Genomic DNA, 24,718 nt, shown 5'->3' on the forward strand with positions numbered 1-24,718 from the left:
AATATAGGACAGGTGTACAAAATATTTGCAATTCCAGAATGACTACATCACATCTATGAATAAACATTTGATCATTATTCCCTCTATAGAGAAATTAGTGTTCATAAATACCAGTTTCACGCAATTACAGGAAGACATTTTTAGAAGCCAAGTTTTCAAACCTGAGAATTTCTTTCGTGTTTCATATAAACTTTAAATCCGTGATTACATGATTACTCATATACAGTGAATACTATCAAAATGGAATTTTATACTTTAATAGTAAATCACATCGTACGTGACGAGCCTTGTTCACATGGACACTATGCTGTCATAGAAAGTGGTATCTGCTTAGCATTGGGACATGGGTGGACTAATATTAGCAGGGTCATGGGTCTTCAATGCTCCACCTGAACAATAGTAACGTTACTGAGACAAGCTTTTCAAAGCATAATAATACCCCAATGACTTTTCATTTACTTCAAACTGCCCCCCCTCAAATGTCAAACTCCATTGCCTGCTCCTTCAGAGGAATTTGTAACCATGCCTGTTCTAAATATTATGGTAACCAAAAATTATTTTTGGGGACACAGCAGTAGTGAATAAAGGAACAAGAAGGTGACTGGACTATCACAGCATAGCCATCTTTGCAAGAATCAGTGTCTACGTTTTGGGCAACGGTTTTACATTCATCTTATGCTTAGTAACGTGTAGATACCCAGTTCAAGAAACAAACCATGTGGGACTCACTGGAATTTAATTCCCTGTCATCAATAGCATAAAAATGACCTTATGACACTTTGGGTAGACTTTTCATGCCCTAGTGACTACGGGAAGCTCACAGGAAACCCTGAAACCAATGAAAAATTTTTTCAAAGAATTTTTTTTTTCTGGTCACTGAGCCTAACTTGTACACAGCACTTTAGCATGTGAGTCACACTTCCCAAGCTGCAGCTGAAACTTTAGTTAAGGAACAAATGGGATTCATGTGCTGAGAACACTTTCAAGATACAAAACTAATGTGTCCAAAGGTAAAACTTTCTTCAGATTGACTGACAGCTTAGAGAACTGAGCTGGTGACTATTCAATATTAAAGAAGTTAGCTCCAGTTTGGAATATAAATATCATATCAGCATAAAATGTTTTAATGGAATACAACTCATAAAGGAAATTAACTTTTTTCCCCCTTTTGGTCTACTCTGGGAATCCTGTTATGGAAAGAAATATAGTCCTGCAGATAGAATAAAGTTTAAATATTGACTGTTGTTATCATTTCAAAATGTGTAAAAATAAATTTTAAAAATGCAACAGAGGTGTGGCGTGTGTTTTAGCTATATACTAGGGAGGGGTTCTGAATAGGAAATGGTGTGCACACAGGGTCAAAACTGTGAACCACTTTCCATTAACTAATTCCCACCCCCCACACATTATTGCTGGCCCTCTGGTTTTCCCTTATTCAAAGGTCTCAGGACAGCACCAGCGAGAGCTTTTAAGTGAAGTCCCCTTTACTCTAAAAGTCTCCTACCTGAATTATGGACATCCGAGTGGCAGGGGTCTCGCTCGAATTAGTTCCTTGTCCGGTGAAGCTGGTGTGGCAGCCTGCGTGCCCCTGCGGGACAGTCAGGTTGTTGGAGGCTGGCTTAAGGTACATCACCTCTGACCGGGGCGAGCTGAGGGGCAGGCGGGTTTGGTAGTCGAAGTACATAGGGGAGGTGGCCAGGGAGGGACTGCTCACCACGTTCATGACGTTCATGGCGTTCCTCTCTTCCACCTCGCTCTGCACCAGCATGATATCGTTTTTGTTGATTTTCTTCTTCTTGCCCTTCCCCCCGCCTAGCTGTGGGTGGCTGTACTCGGCGATGCGGCAGTTGTAAGTGCGAATCTCCTTGTTTTCCCGTTTACATTTGACAGCGATGGTGATCATGGCCGCTAGGAGGATGATCGAAATCGTGCTTAGTGTCACTATGAGAGGCAGCGACATGTCCCAGTGGTGCTGCTCACCATTCACTCGCGGTACCCCTTCAGGCAGGGAACCACTCACGGAGCGAATGATAAGTTTGGCCACGGCGGACAGGGTGGGCTTGCCATGATCGGTCACCTTCACCACAAGCTCCACCACCGGGGTCACATCCTCCCAGAAGGGGTGCAGCGTGCGGATCTCGCCGCTGGACGGATCGATCTCAAACAGGTGGTCATCATTGCCATCTACAATCTCATAGGTGAGGCGCCCGCTCTCACCAAAGTCGCTGTCCAGGGCTCGAACTGTGCTTACCAGGTACCCCAGGCCAGCATTGCGCGGGACCTGCAGTTCAGCCGTGTCGTTCTGGAGAGTGGGAAGCACAATCACTGGAGCGTTGTCATTCACGTCTAACACTGTCACCCTCACCGTGGCGTTGCTCTCCAAATGCACGGGCGCCCCCGAGTCCTTAGCCAGCACCTTGAATTCAAAAGCCTTCGTCTGTTCATAGTTAAAGGAGCGCAGGGCATATATGGCCCCGTTAGTGGGGTTCACAGACACATAGGTGTAGATGGACACGTCACCGATGTGTGAGGGGAGAATGGAGTATGAGACTGTCCCATTCTGGCCCAGGTCGGGATCCTGGGCGAGCACTGACCCGAGGTATTCTCCTGGAATATTGTTCTCATGTACTTGGAGCACGTACAGTCCTTTGGTGAAACGAGGCGGGTTGTCATTCTCATCCAGAATCTTGACAGCGAACGACTTGGTGGAGTTGAGTGGAGGGGAGCCGCCGTCCCGGGCCACTATTGTCACATTGTACTCGTCTTGTGTCTCACGGTCCAGCGGACGGTCAGTCACCACGGTGTAGAAGTTGTCATAGTTTTCTTCCAGCTTGAAGGGGACGGAACCAGGACCTCCCAGGCCACCTCCACCTCCGGTCCCTCCTCCACCTAGAACTCGACACTGAAGCTGCCCATTCTTGCCTGAGTCTCGGTCAGTGACCCGAACTAGGGCGATGACTGTGCCAGGCGGGGCGGCCTCACTCAGCGCCCCCTGGCGCACGGAGACGAAACCAATGGACGGCGCGTTATCGTTGCGGTCGATGAGCTTGACTGTGACCTTGCAGTGGGCTGGAATTGGGTTAGGTCCTAGGTCTCTGGCCTGCACGTCGATCTCTAACATGCCGTTCTCCTCATAGTCCAGGTTGCCCTTAACGCGGATCAGGCCAGTTTTGGGATCAATGGAGAAGAGCTCCCGCACGCGGTCAGGCACATAGCTACTGAAGGAGTAGAGGACTTCTCCGTTGGGTCCTTCATCAGCATCGGTGGCGTTCAGATCAATGACCACCGTACCCAGTGGAGCGTTCTCGGGCAGTTCCACCAAGTACGATGGAGCCTCGAAGACTGGACTGTTGTCGTTGGAATCGATCACCTTCACATTGATCTGCACCGTAGCGGAGCGTGGAGGCTCCCCGCCATCCAGGGCTGTCAGCACCAGAGTGTGGTGGTTCTGCAGCTCGCGGTCCAACGCCTTTTGGATGACTAGCTCTGGGAACTTGGTGCCGTCGCCGCGGGACTTGACGTCCAGTGCAAAGAGGCCATGATCATCGCGGGTGAGCAGATAGGTGCGGAGCCCGTTCTCGCCAGCGTCTGGGTCGTGAGCGCTCGTAAGGGGGAAGCGGGTGCCGGGTGCCGCGTTCTCGGAGATGTCCATTTCTATCTGATCTGAGGGAAAAGAGGGAGCGTTGTCGTTGATGTCCTGGATCTCTACCTTGATCATGCAAATCTCCTTGTCGTTAGCGAACACCTCTAGGGAGAGCTGGCACTTGGCATTGTGGCGGCATAAGGACTCACGGTCGATTCGCTGTTTGGTGTAGAGGAGCCCGCTGTCAGCATCCACGTCCAGCAGATATGGTGCGGAGTTCTCCAGCACCCGGTAGCTGCCGGACTTGCTCCTCCCGCTGCCGCTGCCGCGCTCAGCCGGCGGAAGCCCGGGCTGCAGTCGGGCATCCTTGCCGATGTTGCCTATCACGGTGCCGGCCCCTTGCTCCTCTGGTACTGAATAGTTGAGGTTTTTGAGTGTCAGGGCAGGGGCCCACAAAAGGAAGCAGCAACAGATGGAAAGGTACATCCCAGACCGTTGGGGTTGGAACCGGAGCAGCGGGACTGGAGGTGCTAGCTGGTGGGTGCGCGCCAGTCTGGAACCGGGGCGGAGCGTAAGAGCTCGGAGCGAGCCCCAAGTCTGCGAGTCCTTCCTTCCCTCCGCACCCGGGCTGCGGCACCAGGCAGTCTCTCCTTATTCCGCTCAAGTTGCCCGAACCTGTTGATCTACAGCATTCGCACAGGGAGAGATGAAGCCGCGCTGCGAAGCTGCAGCAGCTCGGAGCAAAAGGCGGCGACTCCCTGCGGCTGAGGGCAAGCCCAAGGCTTTGTCTCTCCCGCCTGGACTTCAGGAGGTTCAAACTTGCGTGATGAGGCTGGCGAGAAGAAGGAAATCGAGTCTGGAAGGGATGATAATGAGCCGAAGGATTGGTGGGTTTTCCTCACTCCCGCTAGGCGCTGCAAAATCCACTCCCTCAGGCAGCCTACAGAATACTCTTCAAATCGAGTGGGGGAGGGCTTCGGGAGGTGTGTCTCCAGGCAGATCAGAAAGTGGAATCCTTTAGTTACTCGTATTCGGTGACGAGATTGATGGGAATGAGTAGGGACGAAGAAAGAGTCACAGATACATATGGATATTTGAGGCTGCCCTGGCGCACGGAGAAATGTCTGCTCGTTGTGCAGGATGGTCGGCTTTTAGGCACTGTATTGCTGCATTTAAAGATCTAATCTTGCATTGCTGGCTTAGGCAGCGGCGGCGGCAGCGGACTGCATCTGCGAGCCAAGTATTTTTTTTTTCCTCTTCTTTTTCTCTCTTCTTTCCGAGCAGCCAGAGGGAGGGGAGGAAATGCAGCGGGAAAAAAAAAAAAAAAGTGTCCCGATTTGTAGTTTCCTCCCCCTGACCAAGCTCCTCCCTCTCTTCCTCGGAGAAGGTTCTCCCCCAAAATCAAGAAAGCCACAGCCTGATCAGCATTTGCGCCGAGAGCCTATTGGGAGGAGAAAATAGAGAGATAGATCTCCGCGTCTGTTCGTAGAACACTCTGGTGTCTCTACGCCAAGCCCGGAGCCGCCACTACCATCCCATCCTCTTCCTGCAAGCAGAGACTCTTCTGCCTGCAGTTTAATTCCAGTTTGCTTCTCTCGCCAGGCGAAAGGAAATCAACAGGCAACTCATGGTTAGACGTGCAGATTTGAAGGGGGAGGGGGGGCAGACGAGAAAGGAGGAGGGAGCTACCCTCCCAGTCCTAGCACACACACACACACTCGCCCTGTCTCTCGCTAGGAGGGAAACAGTCTCTGCATTCACAGGGCTGGGCTGTCAAGTGGCTCTCTTTTCTTTCTATTCAGCACCTCCTTCCAGTGGCCCAGCCTCCCAGTCCTTTTCATCTAGAAAAGAAAACCTTGGCGAGGAGAAAAGAGTGGTGGATATTTGAAGAGAATACAGTGTAGGCTTCCCCCCTTATTATTAGTAGTAGTATTTTAAATTGGAGGAGTAGGGTGGCTGGAATACATCAAGGCTTGGCGTGATGCATTCTGCAGTCTGTCTCTCACGGTCTCTGGTCGACTTGGAGAAGGCAGAGGGTGAAGAGCTGCAGCCACCGCGGTTCTGCCAGGGCACCCACCAGGGGAAACTACCTCCACCTCCAAGGGGAGGTTAGGCATGGGTTGATCTACACATTATTTCCGCTTCTCCAGGCGCCTCGGTATGCGGGAATGACACATCCAGAAATGCAGGTGTTCTGATCTGCGGGATGAGTCAGAAGCAGGGGAACGAATCGTATTCACTCTCCCCTCACGGTCCTTCCTTCACAGACATTAGTTGAGGCTTCTTCTTAAGGCTTTCTCTGACTCACTCAATAGGAAACAAAAAACAAAAAGCAAACAAACAAACAAAAAAAACCCCCCACAAATTCACGTCGAGGGGTGGAGGGGGGAGGAGAAAATGAGAAAAAGAGCGTGGGGGGAGGAAGGCAAAGCTGAATCCAGGAGCACTTTTACTCTACCTCTTTCGGCCGGAGTCCGAGGCTCTGCAAAACAAGGCGTCTGCTTTGCTTACGAATATTTATTTGTTTTTGCAAACCTTTCCACTTGGTTAGGCGTGAGCTGCCCCCAAATCTCTCAGTCTTAGGGGTGGGGGCACGTTTCCAGTAATGATTCACAGCTTAGCCCAGGATCATAGTTCAAGATTTTCCTCCCAATGGTCTCTGTTCACAAAGTCCAGCATCGGTGTGCATAGCTAATAGTCTGTTGTGGAGGCTTTATTTTTTTTTTAATTCCTCCTTTTTTTTTTTTTTTCCTGTCACGAGTGGTCTCTTTCAGTCTGGTACGGTGGTGCCTTTCAGGATCACCCCAAAGCCTGAGAAAGACGTGCAGGTTTCAAACCGAATAAATCCATCTCCGCCAGCCAAGACGCGGAGGAAATGGAAGGTGAAAATTCAATTCAACAGTTGGAGTAGCGTTTCCGAGCCGCCCTCCTCCGCTGCGGCAGCCGCCGGGCTCGCAGTCCGGATTCTCTCCCCAGCGTCTCTTGCTGACTGACTCTATTCACCTCACGCCGCCGCTTAAACATTGATACTGATTCTCTGCCAGCCAATCGGCGTGGGGAGCCAGACCCTGCCTTCTCGGCCCACGCCCAATGGGAGGCGGAGAAACGGTAGGCGGGGGCGGGGCCAGCAGCTCCGGAGCTTTAGAGTCATTGACTAGCTGAGTCCGACCGGAGAGCATCTAGGCCCGCAGAGCCCGCGCTAAGTCTCCGCGGTGGCGCCCCCGGCTGAGCCACTAGTCGCCCCGGTCCTTAGCTACAGGGAGGAAGCAATACGGCAGTCTTCCTTTAGAAAGAGAAAAGTTTGACAGTGATTTGGTTTCATGTGGGGATCGGATGTAAAGCCAGGCATGGGGATCCCGGCAGACTTTGCAGAGGGAAGTAGCTGCGGTCTTCCTGCTGTGTTCTTGTCCACACACCAACACCGGTCGTCAGCTTACACACACAAACCCTGGGCCAAGGGAGTTGCGGATTTTCTGACTCCTCGTGCACTCATCTGAAGGAGGTGCGGAGTGGATGCGTGAAGCGCATGCGTGCCTGAGAGAGAGAGAGAGAGAGAGAGAGAGAGAGAGAGAGAGAGAGAGAGAGAGAATGTGTGTGTGTGTGTGTGTGTGTGTGTGTGTGTGTGTGTGTGTGTGTGTGTGTGTGTGTGTGTGTGTGTGCGTTTTCACGGTGTGATGTATATTTCAGTGAATGCCAGTAAAGTCCAGGGTTGGAGAGCTGTCTGTGCTAGCTAGCTCTGGAACAAACACGCCGCAAGCAACAGTAATCAATATGTAACTTTCCTCATCCTCAGAGAAATCCCCGCTGTCCCCAGGCACCCATGCAAGGAAAGTCACTTGATTATGAAAGTGTTTCAGAAGAAAAGCAGACGCGGGTGGAGAGAGAGGCAGTGTCTCGAAGGAGGGAACAAGGCTCTCTTAAGACATGTTTTGCAGCTCCCTGAAACCGAAATCTGGTTGAACAGTATTTAGAATTCTACCTTTTAACCATCTCCTGTCACAGCCCACATTCAAGGTAATCCAATACCCCTCAAGACCCAATAGCTTTGGTGTCTAGTTCAGCTCTGTTCATCTGACTAAAGTTCCAAATAGCAATTTGATAATTTTTTTCAAATCAAATAGCATTGATAATATTTATAAAGTCTCCAATGCATAGAAGCTGAACTTAGGCAAGAACTTATACCAGGAGGAGATCATATATTCAAAGAGGCCTGTTTAAATATAATTTCTCCCTCTCCCCACCCCTCCCCTCTCTTTCTTCTCTCCCCTACCCCCACCCCTTCTAAATTTCTCATCTCCAGCTACTTTAGAATCTCAAAGCTTGCTTTTGCCTGAACTGCTTTCCCAAACATCCACAAGTCACGACCAGTTTTGCTTCCGATTTAGCAGTTCTGGAAAAGAGTTAAGGGAGACAAAGGAAAACAATCGGTTGAAATAGAGAAGGTGAGTATTTTGATTGCTACAGTATTGATTGTAATTCATAAATACTGAAGTTAAGTTGCCATTTATGAATTGTGAATGACTAATACAAAAAATATGTAACATGAATCATTCTGAATTTCAAAGGAAATCAAATCCAGAGCAATTACAAGAAAGCTCTGAATATTGTTTTGGAGACAATTGCTTAAACATTCAGATAAAGGAGCTATTAATTTCCCAGAGCCTCGAGGAGATAACCTATAGTCTGATTTTGCAGTCTGGTCTCATTCCAAACTTACCACTCCCTTGAGAGGCCAACAGCTCAAAAATTCAAAGAGAAGACCTTTTTAGTCAGACCTTCAAATTCCAAAATGTTCCTTTCTTGTCTTTTCTAAATAGGGTGTTTAGCATACATGTTTGTACTCAACAGAGGACTCAGCCTTGCTAAAATAAAAGCTGCTATGCTAGGTTGTCTTCAACCACAAAGCCGTGTATAGCCCTAGCTTTCTGTCTCTCTAGTTAGAAATATTGGTTCAACACATGGACTTTGGAAGTTGAGGCTTGTAGTCTTTATAACAAGAAGCTGCCTTGAGGAATAGTGATCATGCATTCACATGTTCATGTATCAATCTTTATGTTTTTATTTCTCTCTCACCCTGCCTCAGTTCTAAGGATAAACACCAGCACATTGCAAAGCCAAACAAGAGCTGTAGCTCTTAGATGTATCTTCAGAAACATTGTGAATTACCTTCTAAAAACGACCATTTTAAAGTCATTTTAATTGTATAGTAATGGGAAGTCTTTGACTTTCAGCACGATACAAAAACAAAACAATAAAACAATTCCAAGGAAGGCTGGGGTGTATTGATTACACTTAATTCAACACAGTGCTATGCAGTTGAAGAAAGATTGGAAACACAATGCCTAGGAAAGGACTTGATGACTCCCCCCTCCCCAGAGCAATTATGCCACACCGCCTCCTAGTGTTTGCTGAAAGAGCTGTGTGTATATGGGGAATGTTTTAGGGCATCTGCCAAGAATAATAATAATAATAATAATAATAATAATAATAATAATAATAATAATAATAATAAATAAACAAACATAAAACAAAAAAACAGAAGTATCTTTTTTATATTATATCTTTTTTATAATTCATATGGCTGTAATATCGGACATGGCAGTTGATTGTTGAATACTGACATGAATACTAAGTAACTAATTTTATAACGATGATTTATACCATTTTTTTGAAACCAGGAGTGAAACCAGTTGTTTGGCTTATTTTCAATTAGTTGTGATAATCATATTTAACTAAAAAAAAGTCGTTAAAGAATTTTAAAGTCTATCTTTTTCCTTCTCCCAAGTATATTTTGGGTTTGCATTGTATTTAACATTCTCTTATTCTCTGTTTTAAAATTATTGAACTCCATCTGAATAGAAAAGATGATGTAAATATGTTAGGCAGTTCAAAAGCATCACTGCTTTGTAGCATGGAAGGCTATGTCACACACTCCAGCCACCATGCTAAGGAGTTCAGAAGACTGTCAAGGCCTGCATGTACTAAAGCAATGTCAGAGCTTTCAGGAAGAGCTGGGTTGGCAATCAGTATTTGTAATTTCAAACCAGATTCATCTCTAACCCAACACCTCACCCTTCTCTGTGTATATTCACATATTTTGACCATCTCAAATCTAGTGTTCTTACTTAGGATCTATGTGGGGACACTCACTGAGAACATGTATTAACTTAACATTTGGTTAATTAATAAAAGAGGATGCGGGAGTTGAGTTTCAAGGTAAATTGATTGATCTGTTGGAATTACTTCAAGTATTGCAGGTTAACTTTACAGGCTAATCAGGAAGAGCAAATACTGCTATGTCAGTCTCATCACTGACTTCACAGTATTAAGGAAAAAAAATCTTAAAATAGGACTTCATGGAATTTTATATAATTCATGTAATTTCAGCTCAGAGACACTCTTTAAGAATGCATAATTATGTGTTATAGATATAGTTTCAAGAGTTTATTCCTGAAGCCGGAATCACTCTTATATAAGTCTCCTGTAATTTATCCTTCTTTGCTATGATCTTAAATTTTATAATACATAGCTCTGAAGGGATAGAAGTTGCCGTTTTCTGTACAGCCATCACTTACATGATAAAAAAAATCCTTTTCATATTTCTGTCTTTATAATTTCACTATCTGGTTTCATACATTAATTTTCGTATGAAACATTTCAAGCCCAGTCTAATAGCATAAGGCTTAAGTAGTAGGAAACCAAAACCATATCAAATTTGAATTCTCAAAAGCATGAAGCCTTGTTTTTCTATCTAGTGCCTCTCCTCTTTTAAAGACATCTATGGCTTCCGTCCCATACTACTGTTGACTGTTTGCTGACTGTAATCAAAGCATTGTCTTTTAGCCAGTGATGAAACCACACTACTCACAGATCATTCTCCATACTTGATGATGAATACAAATTAGTTGAGCTATGTAAATTAAATGTAAATTTTACGCTTCAGGAAAAATGTTTTATAATTTAAATGTTTTAAAGGAATTCTTTCATACACAATACATTTTAAGTGCGTAAAATATATACAATTTGTAATGCAAATCAAATATGAAACTTGTCTACTTTTTATTAAAATTTTGAAATGACAGTATGAAGAAAAATTCTGTATTTAAATTTTCTTCAGTATAATATTTTTGTTAGTGTTTGTTACAATGTAGCATAATCAGGGATATATGCTCCCCTTAGTACAAGGTTAACAATGGAGCTACAGGGTTAACTCAACAAAGACATGCAAACTAAGTCTGTGAGGAATTCATTCACAATTCACAGAATGAGTAAAGTAAACTTTGAACCAGTATCTGTACATTTTCAATAAAGTAAAATTCATAGGTCCGAAGAAAATATTGATAAATTAATAATCAGCGATCAACTGAAGTAACTCTAATGCATCTTAGGGGAAATGTTCTGAATTTTAGAGACTGATTTAAAAGTTTAAGATGAATTTCCTCTATTTAAAATTTGCAATTAAATGTTATTATCTATGTTATAGTAGTGTGTGTGTCTGTGTGTGTGTTTGTGAGTGCATGTGTTTATGAGTGTGCATGTGTATAGAGGTGAATGTGGATATATTTATTTTAAGTTGGGAAATATGCCATGTTTTTAAATGTATATTAATATATTAATCATTTGATATGGAGAAACCCCAAAATATTACTCTATACCAAATCTACTAATATATATTAAATAGGGGGATTAGGTTAAACTGTGTACATTAACATTTAACATTAACATAAAGTAACATTATCTTCATCTCAACAAATTCCCAATGCCATATTTCTGTCTTTTTTTTTTTTTTTTGTCTTGTCAGTCAAAGGGAGTTACATTAATACCATAATCTCAACACTCCTGCCCCGTAAGAAGTTACATAGTAGCTCCCCCTTGTGGTCAGTTTGATAGACATTCGGGTATTTGGAAAATTTACTGCATTAGGAAAATAAGGTTTCTTTAGTATTTGTATGTTGCATTGTGAAATGCAGGCAGAGTTTATGAGTGAAATAGTTAATTTATAGATGTGCCTGCTAGATCATTAAATTGGTTGACACCGGGGAAAAAGATAATATTTTGATTTCACGCACTGTGCAGCAATCTCATTATTTTTTTAGAGTTAAACATGTTAGGGCAGTGCTGACTGAAGCTGGGAAACCATCCCTTGGAGGGGACCCAGAATGTTCAATTCAGTAGGTGGCACTCTTTCCTCAGAGTCAGTTTTACAGTGGTGACCTGAAAAGATGTTTCAAAACGCTGTGTCACAGGAGGTCCCGCCTTTCAGGTGAGACTGACATCAGATGCTTATAATCAGTAATGGTTCTAACCGTTCACACATCTCTAGCCATTATTCTAAGATAGTTAACCTGCTTGTTATAGAGCTATCAAACTGAGATCAATGAGAAGAATATGCTAGAAGTAGCTGAGCTCTCAGGAAAACAAATAAGTGTTCTGCAAATCCTCTGCATTTTAATTATCGTTATAATCGTTAACCTTCCCAAGTTTCTGTGACAAGGTCTTACTTGGGTAATTATGGCCTCCTTATGTAAATTTCTCTTTCAGGGAGCGATGCATATTATTTCCTCTCATCTTTGAAAAGGCTAGAAACATTTCAGTTACAAACCGAGTGCTGTCAGACAGCTTTTGTCTGCTCCTATGGACACAGCATACCTTAGCTTTACACAAAGCACCTCTATAGAGGCTTCTCCCTGTCCATAATCAGGAAAATACTCTCTGAGTTTTTCTGAGTGATACTTTTGAAATCATGTTAAATTTTAAAAAAAAATCAATGAAATGAAACATTAAAATTCACTGAGGTGAAATCGATTTTTTTATTTTTTATTTATTTTATTTTTTTAATTTTTTTTGAGCTTCTGAACTCAGATACTTGAAGATTGTCCTACCTTTATGAATCAGAAAAGCTGATAATATCCAGGGAAAAGGCCATGACCCATCCGCAAATTACCCATACTGATAGAAATGGGATGACCTCCAATTTCAATTAAGCACTGAAGATTTTAAGTCCAATTCTGATATTAAATAATGGGTGAGATAGGTTTATTTGTCATCCAGATGCTGCTTAGAAGCTTAGTGTGTGACAACTGTAATTTAAGTATTAATCAAAAAACATGTGTACGTTCGAATGTAAACTTATTGAAGAAAGTTGTATTGGCCAGTCTTCTCAAAACAATACAAATTAAATTTAGAAATATATCGACTCTAGTTAGATGAGCCTGGATGATCTATTTTCCCTTTCCTGGAGGTGCGGTAATTAGAGAAGTCTATGAAAATCAAAGAGTTTACATTTATTACACAGCTTGAACATTTGTGCAAAACTTGGGAGGGAGAAGAAATCAATCGCAGGAGAGGAAGAGAGGTAGGAACCTAGGTGGAAAAGGGGATCGGGGTAGGGAGGGGAAGAGGGGAACATGATCAGGTATTGGGTGGGGGAAAAGGGCTGAAGCCCTGAGGGCCAGCAGAAAGAATGGAAACAGGTAACCTTAGGAGGCAGGAGGCAGGGGTCCCTCTAGAATGTACCAGGGACCTAGGGAATGAGAGACTGCGGACTCAAAGGGAGGGACCCTAGATTAAATGCCCTACAGTGCAAAGTGGGAACTTGTAGAGTCCAACTCAGGGCATAAAGTGAGGGATGGGGTCGCCATCCCACAGTCAAATACTCTGACCCATGATTGTTCCTGTCTGAAAGAACTCCAGGGACAAAAATGGAGAAGAGCCCGAGGAAAAGAAGGTCCAGTGCCAGGCCCAAAGTGGGATCCAGCTCAAGGGGAGGCCCCAAAGTCTGACACTATTACTTAGGCTATGGAGCGCTCAAAAAAAAAAAAAAAAAAAAAAAAAAAAAAAAAAAAAAAAGAGGCCTATGGTGACTGCCCTCCAAAAGACCCAAAAAGCAGCTGAAAGAGTCAGATGCAGATACGTGCACCCAACCAATGCTGCTGACCCCTCTGGTTGACTTAGGAAAAAGCTGGAAGAAGCTGAGGAGGAGGGCAACCCTGTAGGAGGACCAGCAGTTTCAATTAACCTGGATCCCTGAGACCTCTCAGACAGTGGACTCCCAACCAAGCAGCATACAGCACCTGAGACTGCCCCGGCTGGGTTCAGTCAGAGAAGACATACTTAATCCTCAAGAGACTGGAGGCCCCAGGGAGTTAGTTGGGAGGTCTGATGGGGAGAGGAATGAGGAGGTATGAGATGTGGAAGAGTCCGAGGGTCGACCAGAAGGGGGATAACATTTGGAGTGTAAAATAAAAAAGATTAAATAACATTAATAATAGTAATTTAAAAAGAAATAAATTAAAAACATAGCAAAAAAGGATATCAATAAGAGCAGTGATAATTAAATGCGATTGTGACAAGGACCTAGTCAGGAAGCCACAAATTGCTTCAGAACCTCTTCCTAATAAATTTGGTAGAAATCTATAATTTAGAATATACAAATATTTTCACAAACACTGTAAGAATCACATTGGGAATTATCTAAAACTATTTTTAAACCACTGTGTTGGGTTTTACCTGTAATTCTGTCACTCAAATGGATAGCTGAGGCAGGAGACTACCATGGCTTCTAGGCCAGTGTTGGCTAAGCAGTGAGGCCCACGCTATTGTGTATGCCTTTTATCTGAAACTAAATGTTGAAAAGTAGAGTAGAAACTCCGGATTAGGATTAAATATATTCAACAACAGAAGTTTACTTCGTGTTTCAACATTTGAACAAATGTAGATCAACACTAGATTGTAACTAGATTCTTAACTCACGGGTTCATCCAAGAACCTACGGAGTAATTAAAATTCCACATATACATTTTGTGGGGTTTTGCATATGAAAACATTACTACAGCGTGCTTAACCATTAAATTATTCATGAGATTGATCATAAAAAAAAAATCTGTGGATGGAAGTCATTTTAACGCATGGACTCCATATTGTGAAGCACTTTGACTTTTTTGAAATGTAATTCACCCCAGTTGAATCAAGGTAAGAAGGAAATGAGCTAGAGAGATAGCACAGATGTTAAGAGCACTTGCTTTCCTTCCAGAGGACTTGGGTTCATATCTCAAAACCCACATGCTGGCTCAGAATGGAGTCTATAACTCCAGTTCCAGGAGTCCAAAGTCCTTTTCTTGCCTCCTGTAGGAATGCATTTACACATGTGATGCACAAACATACTCACAGACAGAACACCAATGCACATAAAATATAATTAACTTCTTTTAATTTAAGAATAGAATGGCCTTGTCAGGCATTAATGAGAAGAGAGGCCCTTGGTCCTGGGAAGACTCTATGCCCCAGTGTAGGGAATGCCAGGGAGGAGTGGCAGGAGGGGGTGACTAGGTGGGGGAGCACCCTCAAGGAAAGGGGATAACACTTGAAATGTAAATAAATAAAATATGCAATTTTTTTTAAAAAAAGGAAACCAAACACTTCACTTTAAACCAATCTATACATAAAGAATAGGTTGTGTAACATCAATCGACAGCCGAGTCCTTCCTCCTATTTCCAACTGAATATGTAACAATACGGTTATCCCCTCTTTTCTCATCTCACATCTTGCAACAACAACAACAACAACAACAACAACAACAACAACAACAACAACAACAACAAAAAAAGAAAACTGGCCATTACTATGATGAAAATATCAGTGACATGCTGAAACTACTAAAGGTGATTCACATTTATAAATATACAGAGCTTAAAATGAGGCATATTTGTAAAGTCTTAAATCCCTACAAAACACTTCCCTGGGAATATGAGGGAAAGCAGGTATTATATGAAATTATTAAAAAAAAAAAACAGGAAAGGGGCTGCTATTTGGGGAATAGGGTGGGTATTTTACTTGTAGTTCTAGGAAGTATGCCAGTGACCTGGGTCCTCATTTTTGTTTAAATCTGACCAATATGAAGTCTGTGGTCTTGCTTTATGAAGATGAACGGTTAAATGCACCATTGAAGAAAATAGATTGTGAAGGTCAGATATTGCAGAATCTCCTATGAGGCAGAATTAACATAGCAATAGCAATAAATCTTTATGAAAATTAAAGCCAGTGTGGTAGGTTTCAATCAGAAAATTTTCTCATTGACTTGGGTATTTGAACACTTAGTCCCTTAATGATAATGCTTTTGGGAGAGACGGTGCAGCCACACTGGAGACGGAATGTCAATGGGAGAAGGGTTTAAATTTCCATTTTATTCTCTCTGCTTTGTGTTTGTGGATGAGGATATGGTTTCTCAACTCTCTTCAGACATGATATCTTATTCTTGTTGCTATGCTTTCCTTCGATACTTCTGGAAGTATAAGCCAAAATAAACTTACCTACAAGTTGTCTTGGTCATGGTAGTCATGGTTATTAATTTCAGACAAAAGAAAAGTCATTCATATCGAACTTAGTACCTGGGAAAGAACTATTTCTGCAAAGAAAAATAACCCGATTACTGTTACTTTTCTTTCTTTCTTTCTTTCTTTCTTTCTTTCTTTCTTTCTTTCTTTCTTTCTTTCTTTCTTTCTTTTTCTCTTCCTTCCTTCCTTCCTTCCTTCCTTCCTTCCTTCCTTTCTTCCTTCCTCCCTCCCTCCCCCCCCTCTCTCTTTCTTTCTTTATTTATTTCTTCCTTGATTTGGAATTCAGAATGATTTGAACCTTAGGAATGGAAAAGTGGTTGAATGCTCTAAGCACGGATTAGTGTTACCTTCTAATAGGAGCCCCGGTGAGAGTAATGCTATGAACAATGTAGAATATGGAGGCCCAGCTCAAAAGGTTTCATTAACAACTGAGATAGAGGCCACTTGTCTGATATTTTGGGAAAGAACCTGGCTGCTTTATATCCTTCCTGAAAACTTTTTCCAAGGCTAAATTGAAAATTAACAATTTTTTCTCTGTCTTTGTGGAAGACATTTCAACACAGCATTAGATCAAGTCTGTATCATTTATTACTGATAATGTTTATACAGATCATTAATGAAAAATATAAATGAGACAAAAAAAAGAGAAAGAAAATCAAACAAACAGTATAGAGAGCAGTAAGAACCTAAATGCTGAATTCAGGGTATGTACAAAAAGAGACGTAATCTTTAAGCAGGTTGTCACAGTGAAGGAGGAGCCTTTCACCTTGTACTGGAACAAATAGAAGAGTGCACTCTGTGGGGTGGGGGGAGGAGAGCATTTCCAGCATCAATTTCTGTGAGAAAACCCTAGCCAAAACAGGTTTCAAGAAGAAAGGGTTTATTTATTAGAGACTTTTGTGTCACAGTTCATCACAAAGGAGGACCAAGTCAGAATTCTGCTGCGTACTGGCCTACTCCTGCATGGCGTGCTCAGCTTGGATGGTGTTTGCTCTTTTTCCCTATAAATTTATTTGTATTCGTGTTACAGTCTGACTGCAGTCCCCCTTCCTGCTCTCCTCCCAGTTCCACACTCACACACCTCCCCCCATTGCTTCCTCTCTTTTTCAGAAAGGGGAAGCTCCTTCCACCTATACCAACCTGCCCTGGCACATCAAGCTTCAACAGGACTAGGTGCATTCCCCTCACACCGAGATCAGTCAAAGCAGCACAGCTAAGGGAGAGGGAATTCTTTATTTCACTGAAGTTTCTTGGATCTCTGAAATTATAGAGTTCCACAAGTAACTGATTGCTTTTTCCTACTTTTTCTTGCTTCCAACAATTAGATGGAGAGTAAATAAACCATCACCTCGAGTAGAATAATAGCATGCTTGGTATAAGCCTATGAATAATGCTTTTCTAAACATAGTGTCGGAAAGGCAAGTAATGAGAAATAAATGAATTAATTAATTTATGGGTAAATAAAACAAAACCTATGATTTAGTATGTTGTAGCTTAACATGCCCAAGAAGTTATAAACTTCCCTTCTTTATTTCTGTAGGTACAATAACTTGGTGTGTTTGCTTGGTATGTTATGTCTAATACCTCATGAGTTACCTATGATCATAAATTACATTAAGACAAAATAATGTTTTTCCTGTTAAAGAGTGGTAGTCCAAAAATTGTTGCAGGCATCTTCATATATGTCAAAGGTGTTCAGTTGGGTTTAGCATGTCTTATAGCATGTGTTTGGAGGTTCTTTTCTAAATTTCATGACTACACCAACCCTGGAGAGTTGACTTGGTTTTCACAATTGACATGATTTCTTTCCTGTTGAGTAGGTCTCAAATACAATTAGAGAACTGTAGGTCACTGCGAAGGTATTGCACCTCCATTGAACCTTTAGGATTATGATGGCATACTGGTCACTGTAGTTCATAGGAATCCTAGCTGGGTAGAAATGTTGGTCACTTCTGTCATTTGGAAGCTTGTATTGTGCCTTCTATGGAAAGTTCTCCTCAAAAAGAATGTATTCATCTCATTTCCAAGTCAGTAGCCTATGGGCCCTGTGTCTAAAATATTTGGTGTTTTCAGCAATAGGCATTTACCTTTCTTGTCCCATGTATAACCAAGAACAGGATCGATAGCTAGTAGTGTTTTGAGAGTCTCTTAGACAACCCAAAACAATAATGCCAAAGAGAGCTTCTCATGACTAGTGTTGGAGTATTTTTGAAATGGCCTTTGGCTCTTGGAGGAGCATTGTCAATCCAGAGGTCACTGGCACTCATGATAGGACCTACTTTTTCTAATGATCTTGGGATAGCATATAGGTGAGCTGTTCACAGTAATAGTGATTTCATAGGCTTTTCTCTAATTTTAAAGGCATGTTGGCTAACTTCACAAAAAAACACGTTTTCATTTCTCAGAAATGCTAACAAAATACCATTTTTTCCCCCATCCACATTTGTGGACATCCGATAAAAGGGAAAAATTCAAAAATTCTAAACAATTATTTCATTAGTCATGTGTAGCTACACCATTAAAAATACAGGTACTGTGTGCATCTAAGAATTAAAAAGATATCTTCATAAAAGTTACAATTTAAAAGATACAGTAATTTATATATTAAGTACTTGTTTGTTTATTTTGTCTTCCCTACAGAGGACTGAACCCAGGCTGCAGGAAAGATCAGGTGAGTATTCCACTACTGAGCTTTCTCTTCAATCCAACTTACTCGCAAGGCTAATCATCAATGATTGTCCCAATGATCATTAAAACATGAGCATTTTAAATGTTTGGAAATGTGCTCTCTGTGTCAATATTTTTCTTGATCCACTCATTGTTTTATATATTTGAAACTGTCTTGTTTCTGATATACATGGTTAATTGTAAATACTTCATATTTTTCTTCTGTTTTGTTTTTTTTTTTTTAGTTGTTTCCTTCTTAGTGTGTGACAACAGAAACAAAATTATAACGAGCAAAGGCACACTCTCAAAATATCACATGACACTTTACACAAACATCTGTCAGATATAAGGTTAGAATTCTTACTTCTTGGAGAAAACACACACCAATTAGCAGCACTGTTCTGCTGCCAATTGCATGATTTTGGCAGGAGAAATTGACGTGCCTTTTTATTATGGGCAGAGCATTTCTATGTGTTCTGCAGCAGGTTTCTCTGATGGTATTAAAGGTAAATTCTGTGCATTATTTTGATAGTTACTCAATACATATACAACTGACATTCATATTTGTCTGACTACATAACTGATACATGATCCAAATTAGTCTAGTTAGCAAACATTCTACTTCTTGAAGACCAGGAACACCAGTGGATTTGTTGGGCATTTTGTAGAGACATTTTTTACAAATCATATTTAATTAAAAACTTGAAGCTAAAATATTTTTTGGATATTGCTATGCCGTTATACATCACAAAATTATTTACTTATTCAATTTCTGATTATTTAGGATGCACAATAAATGTTAATTTATAGTAGTCTTATAATTTGAATATGTTGATATAAACCATTAATATTATATTTTCAAAATGTGTATCACTCAAGGTTTACTCTTTTTTTGACAGTGTGTCAATATGTGGCCTTTGCTGGTGCTCTGTATGTAGATAAGATTGCTCTTAAACACAAAAAAGATCTGTCTGTCTTTTATTCCTGAAAGATGAGATTAAAGATCTATGCACCACACCTGACACTAAGCGGTGCTTTTCATTAGAAGGAACAGCCAACAAAAACACATTAAATTATGTAACGTTTTCTCCATAGTGAGACACCCATCATGTCATTTTTGTATCAGAACAGTGTTCTTTTGAGTTGATATGAAGGATTTAAACTATGACAATAGGCATATTGTCACACGTAACAGGCTCCTTTACTTGTATATATTACACCCACACACATACACACAACACACACACACACACACACACACACACACACACATATAAATGGTAATGCCTTACTTTTAAATATTTAAATTTAAAAACTTAAAACATATTTATACATATGAAGAAGTACTCTCATGAAATATACATGGAAGAAATTAAGTGGCTATGTCAAAAATGAATATTTATTACTAAATATTCAACTAAATGTTAGGGAAATAATATTCTGCAAAATGACATTTGTAACAATAAAGGAAAAACACAGAAATATTTAAGAATCGAAGAGACAACTGTAGATGAAAATTGATGGCAATGGCTAAGAAATATACTTCTTAAAATGCTACACTTTTAGGGTTTCTATTGTTGTGACAAAACACCATGACCCAAAATCAAACTGGGAGGAAAGGATTTATTCAGCTCATACTTCTGCAACATATGCTGTCATTGAAGGAAGTCAGGACAGGAATTCAAGCAGGGCAAGAACCTGGAGGCTGAGGCAGAGGCCATGGAGGATGCTGCTTACTGCTTTGCTCGGTGTGGGTTTCTCAGCCTGCTTTCTTTGTTGTTCTTCAACAATTCTTTTACAGTCCATTTATTCTGTAACATTTTCTGTTGTTTAAATCACTGAATAAGTTAGCTAAAAGTATACAAACAACATCTATGCATTTAACTGAATCTCCACATTTTACCACAACCAAATTTTAAAAAAACAACACTATTTTGATTTCACTGAAGTCTGAAATAGTCTTTCGTAAGTATACTTCCCACTATGAGCAGTCTGTTTTCTTATAAAACTCAGGACCACCAGCCCAGGGATAGCACCACACACAGTGGGCTGGGTCCTTTCCCATTGATCATTAATTGAGAAAAATGCCTTGCAGCTGGATCTCATGGAGACATTTCCTCAAATGAAGTTCCTTTCTCTCTGGTGACCCTAGCTTGTGTTAAGTTGACACAAAATCAGCCAGTACAGCTACAAAGGACAGTTATAGTTTGGTGCGAAACGCCTGTATTCCACAATCTCATATGTTTGAAAACTTATACCTGGTTGATGGAATTGTTTAGAAGTTATGGAAAGAAATAGACATTGGGACCTCACTGAAAGTGGATCTCCAGGAAGTACTTCTTGAAGGTATAGTGTCCTCAAGGGTTCCAATAGTTTCCAGTGGGGATGTAGCAAATGTCATACCTTCTTATCGCCATATACTGGGTCAACTTCAGTCACCATGTCTTTGCTGACTTGATGGGTTGTAACAACTCAATTGGTGAACCCCCGTTAAACTTGTCCTTCTACAAGATGTTTGTTGTTGCTTTGTTAGGTATAAAACATTAATTGTTTTATATAATGACATTATATATATATATATATATATATATATATATATATATTACAAGGACATAGCTAGAAGAAATAACAAAATTTAAATGCATGCAATGATTAAACAAAAATTGGAAACATTTTATGATATGCTTTTAACATGTTTTATTGTTTCAACTTTCCTCATGAAGCTAATTCCATTTATTACTGAAGAGTTAGTTCCACCAATTTAAGCCCAGTGCTTTATATACATAAGGCATACGTATAAATGACTTGATGCTACTGTTTAAGATGTGCTCTGCCATTTAATCCACCATGTTTCTTATTGTAAAAGAAAGACTGAAGATAATGTTATTTTTTTTATTCACTAGCTTTATCTTAGTATTAAAACAAATCTATGGGATATTAAATTAGTATGCAAAAGCATTTGCTATTGAAATGTTTTACTTGCACTTCATATGGTTTCAATCGGTATAATCACAATATTGACATATTCTATTGTACAGACATTCTGTTATAAATATGATGCATAGGTTTGTCATGATCCAATGAATGATCTATTTGGCGCATTAAGGAAAATGGTGTCCATCATACAGTGCCACACATAGGAAGCAGCAGGCGCTGAATATGTGTTGCCAATTTTCTTGTTTATTTTTTCTTAAATAAGTGCTTTATTCATTCTGTTGGACATACCATATGTCAGATTAATCAGATTAACACAGGTTACAGTTGAATAATGACTGAGATAAGGCTAAAATCTGTTAGTTATGGATAAAAATAATTCTAAAGTATGTTGCACTGAATTGACAAAACCTATTGCCTCTCCTCTTAGTAGCATTGACATTTGATTGTCATGTTATTGCACAATATCTGGTTTAGAGTCTTTCCCTTTCCACTGAAATAGGGAACATCACATAACTGTGTAAAATTCAAGAAATACTCCAACATGTTTCTGTTTTCATGTCCATTTTGGAGTAAACCTTTGTTTTGTAACCTTAGAGAATAAGAGATTATTGGTGGCTAAGCTTAACATTCCTGCAATTAAATATTAAACTCTGATAATGTTCAATAAGTACAATGGAACTCAATAGTGACTTCCATATGCTGTAGAATCTGCATGCATTTGAAAATGAGATTTAAAGAAAATGTGTTATTCTATTTATCTGCCTATAAACTATCATCTATCTATCTATCTATCTATCTATCTATCATCTATCTTGTTTGTTTGCTTTTCTGAGAAGGTTGTCTCTGTGGAGCTCTGGTTGTCCTGGAAACCACTCTGTAGACCAGACTGGCCTCAAACTCAGAGATCGTCCTGCCTCTACCTCCCAAATAGTGGGGTTGAAGGCATGGGCCACTACTTCCTGGTGAAAATGTAAGTTTTAAAAAGTCATGCTTTGAAGTTATTATTATTTTTTCAAAACAGGATTTTATTATTATTAGTTTTTTTTTTTTCAAAACAGGGTTTCTCTGTATAGCTCTGGCCATCCTCGGACTTGCTCTGTAGATCAAACTGGTCTTAGAACACAGGGATCTGCCTGTCCTCACTTCCTGGGTGCTAGGATTAAAGGCTTATGCCACTATACCCAGTTACTAATTTTTTTTTTCTTTTTTCTTTTTTTCGGAGCTGGGGACTGAACCCAGGGCCTTGTGCTTGCTAGGCAAGTACTCTACCACTGAGCTAAATCCCCAACCCCCAGCTACTAATTCTAATCATAAGCCCAAGATGTTCCTGATGAATTGGCTTGAGATTGCATTTTTCTGATTCATTTTTTATTGATTTTGTAAGTATAAAATTATTCTTTAAATTCAACTGTAAGAAATACAGTAAAGCAATATTCTTCCTAATAGACTTAATTTTTAGTGAATTTTAATCATTATTTTACATGTCAGATGCTTTTAAGTTTAATGACAAACAAATAAATAACTAATAAAAATATGACTTATGATGATTTCCCTGCTTCTAAGCACATCAGAGCCATTTCATATAATATTCAGGTATCATTTTAGAGAGACAATAGTCAATGTCCCCAATATTATTCCTTTTTTTTCAGACAAGGGTTTGCAATCAGTAGAATATATGATGAGGTGTAATCAAAGATTAGAACTTTTTAATTAAATGGGGCCTTTTGTGACTACTCATTTGACATTAATTACTGTTTTAGTTGGATTCCTTTTGATTTGTAAAGGGCCCTGAGTACCACAAAAATTATATTGCAGCATAGAAATTGTTGATAATTAAAACAAAAGCTTTACTGCATCAGCCCATCACACATCTTAAAAAGGAACATCATTTTAAATGTTAATGTCTGCCTTAAATAAACAGACTAGAGGGTTTTGAAGGAAAAATAACAGATGGCATGTCAAGCCAGTTGCTTTGGATGGACAGTTTGAAGGTTGTTAATTGTGATGATTTATAAGGTGTTTTTATATGTGCAGTCACACTTTTAGGGGCTAACTAATGGTGAAAGGTATGCGTGCAGTTCTAAAGGCTTCTCACCAAGCGGGAATCATAAACCTATCTCACATCATGGGTGTAACTAGAGACCATCCATCAAATTCAATGCTAAAGAGAGATTGACCTAGGAGTCTAAACAATAATTTCATTTGTGGATTCATCAAGAATAAAATGGAAGTTAAAAACTCTTTGTAAGAACTCTGGATTAACATAATATTCCTGTAGTAAAAACTGCCGCTCATTTCTGTGAATACAAGAATTTATACAAGTGTTAAAAGGATTCAGACTGATTTCGATACCAGTGAACTAATCCTTCTAAAAAAATAATCTAAGAAAAAATGCCATATACCAATAAAGTTTATTTTATTATTATGTGCTGTATTTATATAAAATGTGCTAGAATGATAATGCAGTTACTAGATCTACACACATGCAGATAGGAAGATTTTCTTTAGTTGTGATGAAAGATTCACATATATTCAGGTCCTGACTGCCTTATAATAGAAGACACTTATTTTTAGTACAATTTACCTTAGGTTAGGGTTATGGTCTGTGAACGGAATAAAACTAATTGGCCTGAAAATGGATGTCACCATGCCTGTGACTTCATTCCAGTATGCAATAGACAGGTGAGCTAAATGAATGAACATAAAAGTAATAAAAATAAACTTTAAAAACACCTGATTGTTTGAACAAAGAATATTAAGCTCTGAAAAATGAAACATTTTGTGATTAATTTGGTCATCATTGCATCATCTGTAGAATTCACTTAGCTAAAATGTGCTCACTAAAATTGTACCAAAATGTCTTCCTAAAGTTATTTCAGATCATAAGGAATTAATAATTAATATAAGTTGAATAATTTATAAAATTATAATTAGTCAATATTAATTAATAATCTCTCCCTTCCCTTTCATACCTTCACACACTTCTTTCCCGCTCTCCTTTTCACTACTTATTACTAATTCATGTATGTAAATATGCACACATGCAAATATATTCATAAATTTAGCTTGCTTAATCCATATGTTAGCTGTATATACATTTGAGGGGTCCCCATTTGGTGATAGACAACCAATTGGTATGTGTCCCTGAGAAAGGACGCCTCTCCCAGTCCTGCCTTTCCTCCATTGTCTAAAGTTTTG

General features: G+C 40.2%; 1 protein-coding gene and 1 long non-coding RNA gene across 4 annotated transcripts in view; one reads left to right on the forward strand and one right to left on the reverse strand.

The window, feature by feature from the left end:
* Positions 1-6,585, reverse strand: part of Pcdh17 (protocadherin 17) — a 90,997-nt gene extending 84,412 nt beyond the window's left edge. For 2 of the 3 annotated variants that reach the window (XM_032918335.1, XM_032918334.1), the window contains exon 1: positions 1,505-6,585. In XM_032918335.1, the coding sequence (XP_032774226.1) occupies positions 1,505-4,069 (2,565 nt within the window). In that variant the 5' untranslated portion in view covers positions 4,070-6,585. The remainder of the gene's footprint in view (positions 1-1,504) is intronic. The other variant, XM_032918336.1, reaches the window with a different exon arrangement.
* A 169-nt stretch (positions 6,586-6,754) lies between these two features.
* Positions 6,755-17,324, forward strand: LOC116913992. Its single transcript, XR_004389649.1, has 3 exons — positions 6,755-7,085; positions 7,884-8,025; positions 17,027-17,324. It is a non-coding gene; the product is annotated as an uncharacterized LOC116913992 (long non-coding RNA).
* Positions 17,325-24,718: the final 7,394 nt, after the last annotated feature.

The sequence above is a fragment of the Rattus rattus genome, chromosome 12 (genome assembly GCF_011064425.1).
Source record: "Rattus rattus isolate New Zealand chromosome 12, Rrattus_CSIRO_v1, whole genome shotgun sequence".
NCBI classification, from domain to species: domain Eukaryota; kingdom Metazoa; phylum Chordata; class Mammalia; order Rodentia; family Muridae; genus Rattus; species Rattus rattus.